At 48.1% G+C, this 16,642-nt stretch overlaps 1 protein-coding gene across 20 annotated transcripts in view; it reads right to left on the bottom strand.

The window, feature by feature from the left end:
• The window catches only part of ttn.2 (titin, tandem duplicate 2), a 228,432-nt gene that overhangs the window by 175,460 nt on the left and 36,330 nt on the right, over positions 1-16,642 (bottom strand). For 17 of the 20 annotated variants that reach the window (XM_089002824.1, XM_089002838.1, XM_089002836.1 and 14 more), the window contains 6 exons: positions 4,016-7,999; positions 3,234-3,512; positions 2,500-3,063; positions 2,148-2,429; positions 365-643; positions 4-285 (listed from right to left, as the gene is read on the bottom strand). In XM_089002824.1, coding sequence (XP_088858950.1) covers positions 4-285; positions 365-643; positions 2,148-2,429; positions 2,500-3,063; positions 3,234-3,512; positions 4,016-7,999 — 5,670 coding nt within the window. The remainder of the gene's footprint in view (positions 1-3; positions 286-364; positions 644-2,147; positions 2,430-2,499; positions 3,064-3,233; positions 3,513-4,015; positions 8,000-16,642) is intronic. The other 3 variants (XM_089002844.1, XM_089002845.1, XM_089002842.1) reach the window with 2 other exon arrangements.

Genomic DNA, 16,642 nt, shown 5'->3' with positions numbered 1-16,642 from the left:
GACCGTGAACTGTCAGAGCAGCTTCGCATTTCTGTTGCCCGGCTTGGTTCTCGGCATGGCACAGGTATTTGCCGGCATGGCTGCTGGACACGACTGCTATGGACAAGCTCGCGACATTGTTCTCAAACGACATGGTGATGTTTGGATCGTCATTTCTCAGTACTTCAGAGTCTTTCATCCATTTAACAGTCACGGGGGCCGACCCCTTGACAGTTCCCTGAAGCTTCAAAGGATTTCCCAACACCGCCGTCACACTTTCGACCCTCTTTGTGAAAGTCGGTGGTTCTACAGAAAGATCAATGCCGCTGAGATCTCAGGCAGAGGCCAGAGAGTGAAGGTCAACTGGCGATATCGTTTTACCAACCTTTAAGTTTCGCTAAGCCCTTGGTGGTGACTTTGCCCACAGCGTTGGAAACCACGCACTGATATTCTCCCATATCTGCACTTTCAAAGGACTGAATCTCCAGCCTCAACGAGGGCTCTTGGGAGATGACCTTGTATTTGTGGTCCCCACGTATGGTCCTCTTATTTTTGGACCATGTGATCTCAAAGGGAGCACTTCCTGCCACTTCACACTCAAGCTCAGCGCTGGTGCCCTTCACCGCCTCCACCATCTGGAGCTCCTTCTTAATGGATGGCGGCTCTGTTGTCAGAACAATTTAAGAGCATCAGTACAATATTCTCCGCTCGCATTCCAGGTCATCGTTCACCCCGCCGCTTTATCGTTGATCCCTTTTATTTGACTCATTTAATTTTGGAGCGCGTTTGTTTGTTTTGATCGACAGTGTTACGTGGCTTGCGTTTGTTTGTTTTGATCGACAGTGTTACGTGGCTTTGCTGCAGTACCACTTCACACCACAACATCCAAGTCAGCACCGAGCTCAACCGGAAGAGCTGCAAGAAGTCCCAACGCGATGACGGGCATTGCCGGTGCCAGATGACAGTAATAATACATGCCCCTGAATATTGCTTGGAGATTTCTTTGTATGTGTTGCTTTTTTTGTTAAGGTTACCGAGGTAACATTGCTGCTAATTTGTCATTTTAGTATGTCAGGGTCGCCAGCGCGAATTATTTTACAGTGATTCATTGGCTTACGAACTTAATTGGTTCCCAGAAAATGTAAGGCGAAAAGTGTCTATTCCAAACATTAATTTCCCATAGGAAAACATTAAAATGAGAATAATCCGTTCCCAGGGCCCATAAAACATAATTTTCAACAAAATAAGCCTCAAAAGTACACACAATATACCTTATTTTATGTATAATAAATGTATGATTGTATTGTAATTAAAAAAATAAACTGTACTTTATAATAAAGTCGTTTTATTTACCTTTGTGATGGTTGTTGATGGCTTGATGTAATGGATAGCTTTTTGCATAAAGTGTCTCAAGGAGCTCTGGGTTGTACATCTTAGAAGTTGTGATATTGCAACAGCAACAGATGCAGGGAGACACGAGAAACTTCGTTAATAGCTGGTTCCCTTGCTTGTATGTTCTCTTCAAATTGTATAGATGGCTTGTGCGGGTTATTTGTGGAGCCTGATTTATGGGATATTTTAACCTTGCAGTCCACACTCTGCCTTTAAACTATCAATAAAGTTGAAACAAGTCCAAATGTCACTGTTTTTTATCCATTTTCTCACCATTTCACCTTTGTTTTTTTGTCACATTTGTTTTTTTGTTTCAAGCTCTGTCGTCTCCCTTTCGTGTGTGTTTTCAGTTTCTGTAACCCCTCCCCCCGCTCACTGCTGCGTGTGTCCCCTCGGTTCTCTACCACGGATCTTGACCAATCATGTGCGGCTTTAACCGAAGACTGGGGGCGGGGAATAGAGGAAAAAAGAGCCGACTGCCATTTCAGGAGCTCCAAGAACCGGCTCATTCGCGAATGACACATCACTCATTGTGGCGCTCCGTGTGTTTCCCGAAAAATTTAGGTGTGCTTTGAAAATTTAGGTGTGCGAAATGTGCTCGGCTTCAGTCTGTTCTAGTGTTTGATGTGACAATGTTCTAGTCAAAGAAACAGTGAAAAAAAATAAGCAGCATTGATGGCCTCTAATGGTCACAGGTCTGAAACATCTCCACCATGACCAAGAAGAACAGGTCTACCCGGGGGCAACCTCAACAGAAGGTGATGTCTCAGACAAACCTTTGACGGCCACCGCTGCGCTGCAGCTCTCGCTGCCGGCATTGTTTGACACCTCACATGTGTAGCGGCCGCTATCGGTGACAAGAACATTCATGATCTCCAAAGTGGCGGTTCCATTTGTGAAAGACATTTTGTGTTTCTCTCCAGGGATCAGCTCTCGCTCATTGCAGAACCAGTGGATGTGGAGCTCTGGTGAACCTTTCATGGAACAATGCAATCGAGCGGCTATTCCTTGCTTCCATGTGACACTTGGATCCATTTTCTTGACAAAGCGAGGCGGCTCTGCAGAGATTGGTTGTTTTCAAAACATTTGCCGAGGGAGATGTTGTCGAACAAGCCAGTCAAGTCTTACCTTGAACTATCACAAGAGCCTCGCATGAGGAGCTCCCGGCCTCGTTGGAGGCAGTGCACACATACGAACCAGAGTCCTTCACTTTGGACTTGGCAATTTCGAGAACCGCCACCTTGTCATCAAATGACTGCTTACACTCCAGGCTCTGGTGGACCTTTTTGCCATCCCGGGTCCAGATGACCGTCACACCAGTGTCCTCATTCACCTGGCATTCCAGCCTCAACATCTCGTTAAAGGCAGCGGACACTGGCTCAAAGGTCTTCACGAATTTGGGCTTGTTAATGACTTGGAGTTCTGTGCTAAAAGTAGTAGCGCCGACGCTGTTGGACGCCTTGCAGAGGTACACTCCCTGGTGGCTTGGCTCCAGATTGGAGATTTGCAGGGTGTACTTGTTCTTGTCGTACCTCATAGCATAGTGGTCTGACTGTTTGATGACTATGTTGTCTTTGTGCCAGACCACCTCGATGGGTGCCGAGCCAGTGAGTGAGCACTGGAACACGGCCGTTTTTCCCACATAAGCTGTCAAGGGCTCTGGTTTTGATACAAAAAGCGGTGGGTATATTTCTATGGAAAGCAGGTAGAAGATATCTTAGAACCTGGAAGCAAGAAAACGATACCTGGCAGCTCACCACTGTGAGAGGCCGTTTCTGTCTTAACTGCATTTATAGGTCCAAGGTTGCCCGTAAACACGACACACAGTACAGTACTAGGAAGCTTTGAACTGGAAGACTTACCAGTAACTGTTAGGGAGGCGCTGCAACTGTCAGTGCCGTGCTGGTTGGTGGCCTTGCAGCTGAATTCTCCACTGTCAGCTTTGACAGGGTTTAAGACTTCCAGACAAGATCCATCGTCCCGGTTGATGATGTGGTACTTCTCGTCCTGCTGGATCTCAACACTGGACCTGTACCACTTAAAGGTCACACTTGGGGCCTCCTCGATCTCGCACTCAAATCTGGCATGGCTGCCGATGTTGATCTCCAGGGGGGTAATTCTCTGCCTAAAGACGGGTGGCACTAAGGCACACGGACAAAGAAGAAAATAAATGTGAGTGAAATCATGTCTGGATATATTTTATGGAGAACACAAATAGGCAACAGGGAGAAAGATGGTGGATGTTATTTCATTCTCTGAAGATGAATAGCAAGAACACATGCTCCAGAATTGTGAAACCGGATTTTAGGTGGCTTTCTTTGGTCTTGGGCTTGTGTTCAGGCTAGCAATGGGAAAAAAAGCAGGTGATGACTACATTGAAGTCTTGAAAGCATGCAGACACGTGGCCAATGGACCAAGCAGACCATGAAAGGGGCCTGGAAGCTAGCACCAGGCACCCAGTGGCTGATCTTCAGACAGTTAAGTGCCAAAATACGAAATGAGGTGAGTTAGAGTGAAATGAAACATTTGAAAGACAGAAGAAACAACACATTTGCGTGAACTATGAGGGACTCTCACAGAAGGAAAACACAAAGGAAATGGATGAAATGGAAAGAGGCCACATGGAGTTTTCTTGAAGTCAAACCTCTTGAGACTACTGTGAGTCTGGAAGATGACGTTGCTCGACCAGCTTCATTCTCAGCCTCACAAATATATTCTCCTTCGTGTTTCTCCTTGACAACTTTTCTGATAACCAGCGAGTGCGTGTCGAGTTCCGTGAAACACTTGAACTCATTGCCAGATTGCAGAAGTTGCCCATTGAGGAACCACTTGACCTGGGACACGTATTTTATGCTAGTTCTCAGCGTTACGGAACTGTTTTCCTCAACAGTTACATCTTCAAGGTTCACAACTATAAGGGGACGCTCTCTCGATACTGGGCGAGAGACTGAAATCTCCTCTTTGAAAACCTGCTCCATCCTGTCTTCCACGATGCTAACATCCTGCACCTCCCTATCCTCCACGATGCTAACATCCTGCACCTGTCGCTCCTCCACAATGCTAACATCCTGCACCTTTCTAACATCCACAATGCTAACATCCTGCACCTTTCTATCCTCCACGATGCTAACATCCTGGACCTTCCTATCTTCCACGACACGAACATCCTGCACCTCTTGGGAGGGGGCTGTGGTGGGAGGCAGAGTGGCGGTTAGCACAGCTGTCCCTTCGGCTTTGCGTAGGCTCTGCACTACGGACTTCACCTCCTGTTTGTACACCACCGCTGATTGCTCAAAAGCCACATGGGCCTCGGTAGAAATTTGGACCTGCGACGAAACGGACTGGGACGCCCTCGATTCCATGGATTCCTGCACTACAACCTGATGTTGAGCTGAGGCGCACTCCAGTGCAATTTTGGACTCGGTCCTGAGGTTCGCTGCTTGAGATTCAATGGCAGTAAAGTCCACAGAGGACTCTGCCACATTCACTGTCTGCACAATGGAGGAACTGACTTGCTTCGAGTGGGCCAAAGACACCTGCGCCCTCTGAGGCTTGTCTAGCTGCATGGTACCCGGCTGATCTAAAGTCAGGACATGAGCCTCCTGGTGTACCATGGAATGGAAAGCTGCCTGAAGCTCACTTCTGAGATCAGCTGTGCGAGGATATTCCCCCTGGAAAGCCAGAGTGATTTCCAAAGGTGTGTGTGTTGATGTGATCAGGTATGTAAACAGTGTGTGCCTGGGTTCTCTCTGAACTTTGACTTCCTGTACTTCGGCCACCTGTAGCCCTCCAATGACATCCGCCAGCAACACGGGTTGCTCACTGGCTACTGCAGACTGAAGAGCATTCCTGAGCTGACGACGTATGTTAACACTGGATGCTTTTGGCATCTCAAGCACAAACGTCATCTCTTTGGGAAGAGTTGTGCTGTCTTTGGACTCTGACACAAGCAGAGACAGTGGCGCCTGCTTCGCAGCTGTGACTCTAGCGGAATCAGGTTTGATAATCTCTTGAGAGAGATGCTCGCCCGTTAGGACTTGCTTCTCATCCATCGTTATCGATTGCCTGACCGACTGACCTTCCTGGATTTTGACTGCAAAGTCCTGCTCTGCCGCTTGGAGGATTTCAGTGCTCTCAGTGCACATCGCCTTCTCCTCAACCTGGACAGGCTCGGCAGGAACCTTTGGCTCAACAGCGGTCTTGCAGGTGACTTGGTCGACAGCCATCAGACTTTCCATATGCCCCGCCTCAATCGCCTGACTCTCAGCCACGCTGGTGAGGTGCATCACATTCCAGCGATCCTCCTTCTGCACCAGCGCTCTCTGCTGCTTAGTGTCAGAGGTGACTGGCATCTCCTTGGGCAGTTGAATGGGCTGAAAAGACAACTGGAGAATGTTCTGAGGTCTGGGCTCAGTTCGAAGTTGAGACTGAACTCCAGTCACAGACAAATTGAGCTCTGAGTGCTGATCCGCAGTCATTTGGAGTTTCTCCTCAGAGATAGCTGTGTGACGACGAACCTTTTCATCTTTCTGTGTAGCTGTCTGGTGTTCGGGCTTCTCAGTCACAAGAATATCTTCTTTGGGAAGGACACCAACAGACTGGCTTGACTGGAGATAAAGCAAGGAGGGGGATTCCTTACAGGGCTGAACAGCAACAGTACTCATCTTTGTCTCAAACTCAGATGTGCCCTCAGAAACCACCGTCCTCTGCTCATCCTGGCTCACCGAGTGCAACAAAGTAGGACTTTTTCTGGTATCAACCTGCTCTGCGTTAGGTTTCTGGCAAGTGAAACTGGTTTCAGAAGGGAGCAGGTTTTGATCAGTGATAACCTGCAAGTGTAACAGCTGATCTTCTTCTAACTGGGAATGAATGGATGTGGTGCTGTCCAGAGATGGCAATTGCTGCGAGGATTCGGCCCGCAGGGGGTACTTTTCCTCGGCAGAAAGGCTGACTTTCATCACGCTGTCCTTACAGAGGAGGGCTGTTTCGTCCGCTGGTGTCTGCAAGGAGAAGTCCCTCTCCTTGGCCAGAGTGTGTTTGGATTCACTTACTGAGGCCAGGACTAGGCGATGCTGCTCTTGCTTGACAGAAGTCTTCACGGCAGAGTCGGCTGTTGCGAGCTCGGCAGTGTGACCTTCTGGAAGGGCATATTTCTCTGCAGATTGAGCGGAGTACAAGATTTTAACCCCCTCTTTCACCTTGTAACCTTTCTCCTCCTGTGCCCCAGAAAGCTCTTGGGACTGTTCTTTCATAACCGCCATCTGTGATTCCACCTGATGCCCACTCACTAGATGCCTGGGCTCTGATCTCGGCTTTACTGATGCGGGCATTCTGTCAGCCAATAGCTTGGTGCCGGCGGTCGAAAGAGGGGTCAGCTCCTCGGCGACAGCCGACAAAACTTGCGACCTCCCCTCCCTACTTGCCTGGAGCTCAATCACCTCGGGGCTCTGAATGCGGTCACAGTGCTGCTCTATGAGGCCCTGACTCTCCTCAACAGATGATGTAAAAGCAGCCATGTGAAGCTGCTTTTGAGGAACAGCTGAAACTTGGGATGGGTGGCTGGACATCTCAGAAACTCTCTCCTCTACCTCGAGACACTGAAGCACTGCTGCCTGGTGGGTCAGCTTCTCATGATGAATGGTAGCGGCAGAGATATCCAGCTCCATGAGGGAGCTCACTTGCTCGCTGGGAATAACACGTCGATCTTCAGTCCCGATTGTATACACCATCTGATCGGAGCTGACCACATCCTGGCCTGGGAGGCTGACCTGGTAAAGGCGAGACTCCATAGCCTGTTCTGTCTTGGCAACTTCATAACCTTTTTTCTGGACCAAAACCTGCTGTTTGTGAGACACAGAACGAGATTCCCGGAGCACAACCAGTTCGGCTGCACTGGATGCCTCCCCAAACTGGTTCGAAGCTTTACACGTGTACATGCCACTGTCTTCCTGTGTGACACGCTTGACGGTAACAAAGCCAGACCCGTCCGGGTTAGCGGTAACGACACACTTTGGACTAGACTGGATATCAATCGTACCTTTGAACCACTGGATTTTGGGAACCGGATCCCCAACAACATGGTAATTAAAACGAACTTCCGCCCCTGCAGCGCAGCTCACAGGTTGGATCTGCGTTAAGAAGGTGGGAGGTTTGCCCGTGTACTGAAACATTTTCTCCACCCATTTCTCTGCCTGGCTAAGGTCTTCCTTTTTCACCTCCAGGTACGTGGAGCACGTGGTCTGGCCAAATCTATTGGAGGCGGTGCAGAAATACTCTCCTTCGTATTCTGATGTGACGCGATTGATAATTAAGGTAAACTCTTCTTTCTCCTCTACCAGCTTATACACGGAAGAACTCTTGATCACTTTCCCATCGTGTGACCACTGGACGGTGGGCTTAGGGGTGCCAGACACTTTAATGCTAAAGGTGGCGCTCTGTCCGGCGATCACCGCCAGTGAGGAGAGCTGGGTGAGAAACACCGGCTTTTCCTTTTTCTTCTCGATGGCAGAAGAATAATGTTTGGGCTCTGGCATGAGTTCAAGTGTTTTGGTTTTCTGAGGCAACTGGACGCCAGTGTAGTAGGTCTCCTCCTGCTCCTCCACTGTGGTGACGGTCGTGTGAGAACGTTCTGTCGGAAAACATTGAGCAAGGCTGATAAGAAAAAAGTCATTTCAGACCACGAGAGAAATATTGTCGCGCCGACAACTAGCGAGCACCTTTTACCATCACTGTTTATCTTTCTTCAGCAGTCTAAATTCTTTGTCAAAGTTGGCGTCACAGACGGTGTAAGTGATAAGGATGCCGGTGGTAGGAGGACTGGCTTCTTCGTCATTATTATTATTTTTATCATTAACATTTAGCATGTAGTAGACGTGCACATGACGTCCTTGATCCAGTGCTGAAAGAACTGCTTCATGTCACAAAGAGGGTACAGAAAGTGCTGAAGAATGAATGACTCTCTGTGTCTTTGTGTCGTCATATTATTTGTTATTTATTTTTTTATTTATTTTTTAACTTTGTTTCTTCCGGGTTGAGTGAACGCTGGCGCATGTGGTTGCCGCTGCTCACCCAAATATCCTGTGACTGTAAAGTGTTCTTGAGAGTTTTAAAATGTGCTTAGAAATGAAATTATTATTATTATTATTAGCGATGTCTTTCTATCCATTTGAGTTACTTTCGGGGTTGAGTGAACGCTGGCGCGTGTGGCTGCCGCTGCTCACCCACAGAAAAACTGATCCTGTGACTGTAAAGTGACCTTGAGTTTTGAAAGGGGCTTATACATGAAATGGATTATTATTATTATTATTATTATTATTTATTATTATTATTATTATTATTATTATTTATTTAGCTAGCTATTTCCTGTCTATTACCTATCTAACTAGCTGGCTATCTATCTAGCTATTTTCTGTCTATTAGCTATCTAACTAACTAGCTGTCTATCTAGCTAGCTATCTATTAGATATCTATTAGCTAGCTAGCTAGCTTTCCATCTATTTGAGTTACTTGCGGGTTGAGTGAACGCTGGGCCGTGTGACTGCCACTGCTCACCCACAGAAAAACACAGAGTTTTGGAAGGCGCTTATCAATGAAATGTATTATTATCAATAATAATAATAATAATAATAATAACTCCACACTGCAGTTATTAATGCAAGACATTCACGCATTTGACAAGTGACGTGTTTTGCTGTGAGAAGACCGAAAAAAAGGACAAAATACTCGGACACGGACTCTGGTTCAACTTTTATTGTACAAACTCCACGCCAACAATCTCCGTTGGGCTCACAAAACCAATCAATGCCCTCTCATCACATAAACAGACCTAATGACATACATGTACAAAACCTGGACAGGTTACAGATCCCCTAATAAGCAGCAGGAGTGGTTTTGACAAGGCTCGACGGGGAGAACAACCAGGGTAACTTCTGCCCATTCCAGAAAGGATTAGAGCAGGGGTGTCAAACTCTGGTCCTCGAAGGCTGCCGTCCTACAGTTTTTCTAAGTCTACCTATGGCAAAGCACCTGATTCAAGGGACCGACCGGGCTCATGTCAGACTTCCGCAGAGCTTGCTGATGATCTGATCCTTAGAATCATGTGTGTCCGTTGAACCTGTTCCCTTGAATCAGGTGCGTTGCAACAGGGAGACTTGGAAAACATGGAGGACTGCGGCCCTCGAGGACCGCAGTCCTACATGTTTTACAAGTATGGCAACGTACCAGATTCAAGGGACCAGGCTCATGTCAGACTTCCGCAGAGCTTGCTGATGATCTGATCCTCAGAATCAGGTGAGCCTATTCCCTTGAATCAGGTGTGTTGCAACAGGGAATCATGGAAAACATGTAGCACAGCGACCTTCAAGGGCCGGAGTTTCATACCCCTGGATTAGAGGCTTACCAGTTTAAAGGACAACCGACACCATTTTTTTTTTTCCTAACTGATATCAGAAAAACGTTTTATAGCATCTAAAATACCCAAAACACGCAGGCTGATATTTTTAGTCAAATGAAAAACACCAATAAAAATGACTTAAAGTGTCCCAAAACTGCCACAAAATGAGCTCGGATCTGGGCAGATCCAGAAAATCCTTCCCCTTTGTTCGTGATGTCACTATTGGTCACACACTGCCTTGCTCCAGAATCAAAACAATGGCTTCAGAGAGTTCAGATTCGGAGATGATGACCGCGGTTTTCCAAGAGAATATAAGAAGGAAGTCATCTATGTCAAACTGCAAAGAGCCTTACTAAACAGAAGAAGACCACTTTGGTCTTCAAGGTCAAATCTCTTCAACAACTAAGAGTGCAACTGTTACACTTCCACCTATCGGATCCAGACTCTGCACAAAACTAGTTCTCTAAAAGACCTTCAGCAGTGCTGAAGTTTCAATCCATCCGGAAGGATTCTGGATCAAGCATCGGTATTTGCCAGCGTCTCCCTGGTTGGCGTTGGTAATCAGAAGGTTAAAGTGTCCTGCAGTTTTTTCCTGAATGATGTGCCTTCTGTCGGATATGCGCTCCCCGTCTTTGTACCACTCGGCCGTGGGCTTTGGCTTACCGCTAACCAGACATTGCAGGATGACCGGCGCACCAACGGCGGCAGTCACATCAGTCAAGGGAATGACACACCTTGGGGCCATCTCGGTCACCTGGAATTCAAAGCTACACAAGTCGCTGGACATTGCCTTGAAATCCACCATGTCCTCTTTGGAGGACTCGGCAAACACGTCAAAGTTGATGCTCATGTAACGGTCTTCGCTCATCTCCCCCTCAGTATTGGCCACTAGCCGGACAGCACGCTGAGACTCATCAGCCTCCCGCTGAAACTCAAACTCAAGTTCAATCTCTGACATCTCCTCACCCGCCACCTCCGCTGAGTTTCCAACGAGCAAGTCAAACTTCTGTGGCTGGACTTTGGCACTGCCAAGAGACACGGCTGTCAGCTCCCTGCCTCTGGTCAGTCCAAACGATTCCTTGGTGTTGAGCAGCGCCAGAGAGGCTCTGCACAGTGTTTCGCCGACAACATTGACAGCGCTGCAGGTATACACGCCGCCATCTTGGGCAGCAACATCGCAGATCTTCAGGAAATGCTTGTCACCATCGGATGATTGCAGGTGCCGTTGGTCCTTGTGTGGAATTTTTTGGTCCCCTTTATACCAGGAGACGACGGGAGACGGAATTCCCGTCAGCGAACACTCAAACATGATAGTGGAACCCTGTGAGGTTTGCACGTCACAGATGGGATTGATAAACCGCGGCGGCATCTCGGTCACTTCAAAAGCTATTTTCAGATTGTGATGCTCGTGAGTTACAAAGTCTTCCTCGTAAATACTGGGAATGACATCCAGGGACACAAGCATGCTTTTGCTGTCAGCTGTGTACTCGGGAATGGTAATGATCTTCACCTGTTTCTCAAATTCCTTCACTTGACTTTCATCCAGTTCCACCTCCAACAAGATCTCCTGGGGAGAAGGTGAGCGAGAAGAGTCATCCTTCTCCACCTCAAACTTCATCACATGCTGATGGGTAACTGCGGGCGGGGCGCACATGAGACTCGATTCCTGGGACACCACAACCACCAAGGCAACGCTTCGGGCCTCGCCGACGTCATTGACTGCTAGGCAGACATATTCTCCCTGGTCAGCTTTAGTGACAGAGAGAATCGTGAGAGAGATGCTGTCTCCATCTCGCCCCATATGGATCCGCTCGTCGGTCAAGAGCCGGGTTTTGTTGCAGAACCATTTCACCTCAGGTGATGGGAGGCCCCTGACTACAGCCAGAAAGGACAGGGAGTCGTTTTCAAATAATCTTTTCTGTGTAAGAGGTTTAAGGAAGGCAGGTGGGATTCCATGCACCTTCCCCTGACGGGAGGCAGGACCAAAAGAGTCGCTTCCCCCGGAAAGCAACCATGGCTCATCTACATTTGCCTCAGCTGGTACGTTTGCCACCCCCTTATCCACAGGAGACACGAGGAACTGGACGGGTGAGAAAAAGCTGTCGCCAGAGTCTGGCGAGGGTGTCTTTTGTGTGGGGGAGCATGGAAACTCAGGAGGGGTATCAAAACACCCTGCTGGATCAGAACTAGGAGTATGGAAGGAATCAGGAGAACTGAAGATTTGGAAGGAACTCTGAGACTTGGGTGTATGGAAAGTCGGCTGGGAGAGCTCTGTGGATGGGTGCGGTGTATAGAAGCTCTCAGCAACTTCTACCTCCTCACTAAATGTGCTGCCGATTTCTATCGACATCTCAGACTCAGGGGAGAGTGGCCGTCTCCGGTCTGTCGGAGGGTTGTAATAGTCAAACACTGCACCAAAAGTCACCTCCTCTTCATACATGACGCCAAGTGCACCTCCGCCTTCTGGTCCACCCTTAGAGATTCTAGCGCAATGGCTCTTGGAAGTGATATGTTTGGGACCCTCAACGAGTGGTTCCAGATGTTCCACAACATCAAGTTCATCAGGACCTTTCTCGGTCTCGACTGCATTGTCAGCAGTTAATTGCATTGCAGACATCGGACTGATTTGGGAAGCCGACCCTTTGAAAAACACATCATTCTTTAATGATGGCTCAGGGAGAGAAATGCTCTCCACCTCCAACTGCCAGGTGCTACTTTTCTTCATCTCTTGCATTGGCTCTCTCACAACACCAATGGACTTCTCCTCAACAACATAACCCTGCACCTCTGGAACGCCTTCAGACCTCAAGCCTTCACTCGGTTTTCTAAGCAATCTCAGAGGGTTCTCTGCTTGGTCGGTTGGATCTATTGTCTTGAATGAATGGCTTACCACAGAAACATGATCAGACTGGTCTAAACTGAAGCCTCCAGTTTTGTCAAAAACCTGCACCTTTTTCTCCTCCACCAATCTTACTTGCCCTTCTGTCAGGGGTTGTGGAACACAAGCTAATTCTTGGGGTGTTGGCCGGTCATGCTCCAAAGGCTCGTGTAATCCCCCCACAAATTGTTTGACGGCTGCCTCCTCAAAGTTTGCGGCTGCCAGACTACTTTCAGAGACTTTCTTTATCGAGGTGGCTGAAAGAACAGTTGGGGATATGCATGCCAAGCGGGCTTCCAGCAAGGGATCAGTACGGACACTGGCATGGTCAGGTGTGGCTGGGCGCCTCTGTATTTTATCGTGATTACTGGACTCTGCCGGTATGAACTCCACAAGGGAAAGTACTTCCTCTCTTTGCTTCTGAAATGAATTAGGAGCTGAGTTTGACTCAAAGGCTTGTTTAATCTGACAGACTTTGATCATAGCAGCTGACTGTTGGAGCCCACATCCAGATAGTGGGGGCTCCTTCTGTCCATTCTGTGTGGATTTTGATGGCAACTGGGTCACAGGGTGTGTCTTTTTTGTCTCCATATCACCCCTGCCTGCGATGGAGTCAACAAGCTGTACATCCTGACCGAACACGTCGCAGGGACACATGAATGCTGACGAAGGATATGCCTCCTCGGTCAGCCTGTGTTCAGACTCACTTCTCGGAGGACAGTGTGATGGGGAAGGTCTGCCGACTATTGACCCTTCATGAGTCCCCAGCAATGGGGAGCTAAGTGGACAACTGACTGGAAAGATAACGGGAGGGTTTGAGGGTGAATATCTCATATCAGCATCTTTGTTCATCTGAGTCGTGGATTCCACACACTTTGGTACAAGAGGATGCTGAGGATGCGTTGGTGGATATGGCTTATCATCTACACTGTGAAGACTTGAAGGGGTCATGCTTGCTTCGGCTACATCCGCAGTCTCATTTTGTCCACAAATGGGTGAAGATCTCACATTATGTGGAAGAGAGGCGACATTGAGTAAGGATTTAGTCGGGAACCCAAAAGTCCAGTCAGACTCCAGGTCAGCTTCTGCCCCTGGTTTGACCATATCTGATGACCACGCTTCCTCGTTGACTAAGTAGTGATGGTCCGTCTGCAGTCTGACCTCACCGCCTTCTGTCGCCAACACACCAACAGGTGAAAACGGCCCACCCTCCCCCTCTGGATTGGGGACCGATTGACTCATGAAGAATTTCTCCTCGGACGTTCTTCCAAAGGAAGTTTTCTTTCCACGGGCAGGCTCGTGTGGCTGAAGAGGTTCTAGGGCAATCCTTTCATTCATTCCACTTTCCTCTTGAGTGCTTCTCTCTGGCTGAATAGAGGGGTGTGCATATGTCCGCTCAGAGTCCAGCTTACTGACCACTTTATATTCCATCAAAACATCTTGCTGCCACTTCAAGATGCGCTGAGCCAGGGCTTCCTCTTCACTTACAAGCTGCTCACACTTCTTCAGTTCAGAGATATTTTCCATTGACAGCAGAAGTTCTTGCTCCTTACTTGTTTTCTCAAACAAAAACTGTTCCTCTACTTCTTGGGCCTTGGACGACAATTTCATTTGCAATTTCATTTCCGGCATTTTCCATCTGCCTTCCAGTGCGGGAGGAGTTTTTTCTTCTCTGGACTTTTGTGTTAGCTTCACTGCAGGTTGATTTAGATTTGGTCCCCCCAATTCCGTGGAGAGTGTTTCCTCACATTTAGCAGATTGAGAGTGTTCCTCCTGTGTTATGCTTTGCTGCCACTTGCTGATTTGTGGAGTAAGTTTGGCTTTACACTCATTCTGTTCACCTTCCAGGTTTTCCTGATCCTGCAAGCATTCTGCAGACCATTTGCCTCCAGCTGGTTCAACTATTTTTTCAGCCTCGCCTCTGCCTTCAGTTTTACACGGTACCTCAGTTTGCACTTTGAACGGAGGTGACATTGGTGTCCAGGAAAACAGACCCTTGTCTTCTATTTGTTCCTCCGTGACCTCAGATACTTGACATCTTGAAACAATTTCTGGAGGTTGATCAAAACATTGGGAGATATCGTCACACTCTTCAGGGGTCACCTCGCTCCGATTCTGCTGGGTGCACATGTACTTTTCTGGTTCAATGTGCGGGGTTTGTTCTGGCATGAGCCGGCCAGTTTCAAGTGGAAAGGGTTCCTCCTGTGCTATTTGCAAATCTTGCTGCCTGTGACTGATCTCTAGTTTCACCCTGCACTCAATGCGCTCAGCTTTCAGACTTTTCTCATCCTGCTCCCTCATGCACTCTCCAGACCTTTTGTCCTCGACTGCCACTTCTCGACCTTTCGTTTTAAGCTGCATCTCTGTTCGCACTGTGACTCTGGGATATGCCTGTGGCTGCACGAGCAGATCCATGTCTTCCACTTCCTCTGTCCTGACTTCTACTTCAGGGGATTTATTGTTTGAAGGTGTGGCAGCTTCTGGGTCAGTTCCCTTTGGTGTCAATCTAGGATTTTGGTGGGAACATTGGGGGGTGGCTTTGGGGCCCTCACAAGTTGACTCTATCGCTTCCAGCTGGCTGAAAATATGCTTCTCTGGTTCCAAGAGCAGGCCAGTTTCAGGATGAAAAGTTTCCTCTAGTGTCGTCTGCATACTTTTTTCAAACTGCTCCTTCAAAGACTCTCCAGACCATGTGACCTCAGATGGCTCCATTCTCTTTTCTCTTTTTGCTCTTGCTTTAGTTTGTTGACATGCCTCTGGGTGTACAAAGACTGGAGGAGACATCTGTTGTCCCTCGTCTTTGGTTCCGTCCGCTATGACTTCAGGTGATTTATGTGTTGAAACAGATGGGGGTTCAGGAGTGGATTCCTCAACCTTAGCTCTGGAAGAGTTGTTGGGGCAGAACATGGCTTTGGTCCTATCAGGAATGACCTGTCTTACCTCCTCCAGGGTGCAAATGAGCTCTTCTGCCTCCATAGTGGGCGACTCGTTGCACTTTGGCACACCAGTTTCAGAATGAACTCTTGCATCTTCTGACTCCATATATGGTGTTGCTTTTGGCAATGGTAGGCCAGCTCCCAGTTGTGATGTTTCCTCCTCTGCCATACCTTGCTGCCACTTCATGATCCGCAGTGCTAGGAGTTTACCCTCACAATCCATGCGCTCAGCTTCAAGGCTACTCGCGTACTGTTCCCTCAAAGACTCTGCGCACTCCTTGTTCTCAGCTGGATCAATTCTTTTTAGCGCAATCCCCTGAGCTTTAGTTTTCAGGCATGGCTCTGTTTGTTGTTCGACTTGAGGCAACAAGAGTCTGTCGTCCTCTATTTTCTCTGGTCGAACGTTTATTTCCGATATGCTGTGAGTTGAAAGGACTGAATTGATTTGGGTTTCTTCAGGAGCTACCGCGCTTATATCTCCCTGGCTGAGGGCAAGCTCTTTTGGCATTGTATCCCATATTTCCTCAAGCTTCGGCCGGGCCGCCTCAGGTTGAGAAGCTTCCTTCTGTGTGATTTGCTTCCCATGCTGCTGCTTCCCAAATCCTCGGGCCAGGGCTTTCTCCTGACACTCGACGTGCTCCACTTTGAATCGGTTTTCATACTGTGACGCTCTAGCATGTTGGTCCTGGGACGGCACAACTGTTTTTGCTCCGTCCCAGCTCCCTTTAGTTTTAAGGTGTTGCTCGGATTGTACTTTGTCCTCGGGAGATGTCTGTGGCCCCGTGAACAATTCCTGATTTTCAATTCCAATTGCTGTGCCTTCCAATGTTGGTAAATTTTGCGTTAAAAGTGTTGCAACCTTGGAACGGACACACGTAGCGTTGGGTTGCCACAGAGTGATTTCTCTCGCTGCCTGCTGGATGTAAACATCCTTTTTGGGATCTGTGTATGGCGCCTCTCTGTATTCCGATTCAAGATCTTCGACATCTGACATCCAACTGCCCTTCCTTATCTGAAGGGTTGGAAGCTTTTCCTCATGCACCACTTGACCATCCAGATTCTGAC

Source organism: Hippocampus bargibanti, linkage group LG08 (assembly GCF_051943395.1).
Source record: "Hippocampus bargibanti isolate YZ-2025 linkage group LG08, ASM5194339v1, whole genome shotgun sequence".
Lineage (NCBI taxonomy): Eukaryota > Metazoa > Chordata > Actinopteri > Syngnathiformes > Syngnathidae > Hippocampus > Hippocampus bargibanti.
This window is presented reverse-complemented; position numbering and strand designations above follow the sequence as displayed.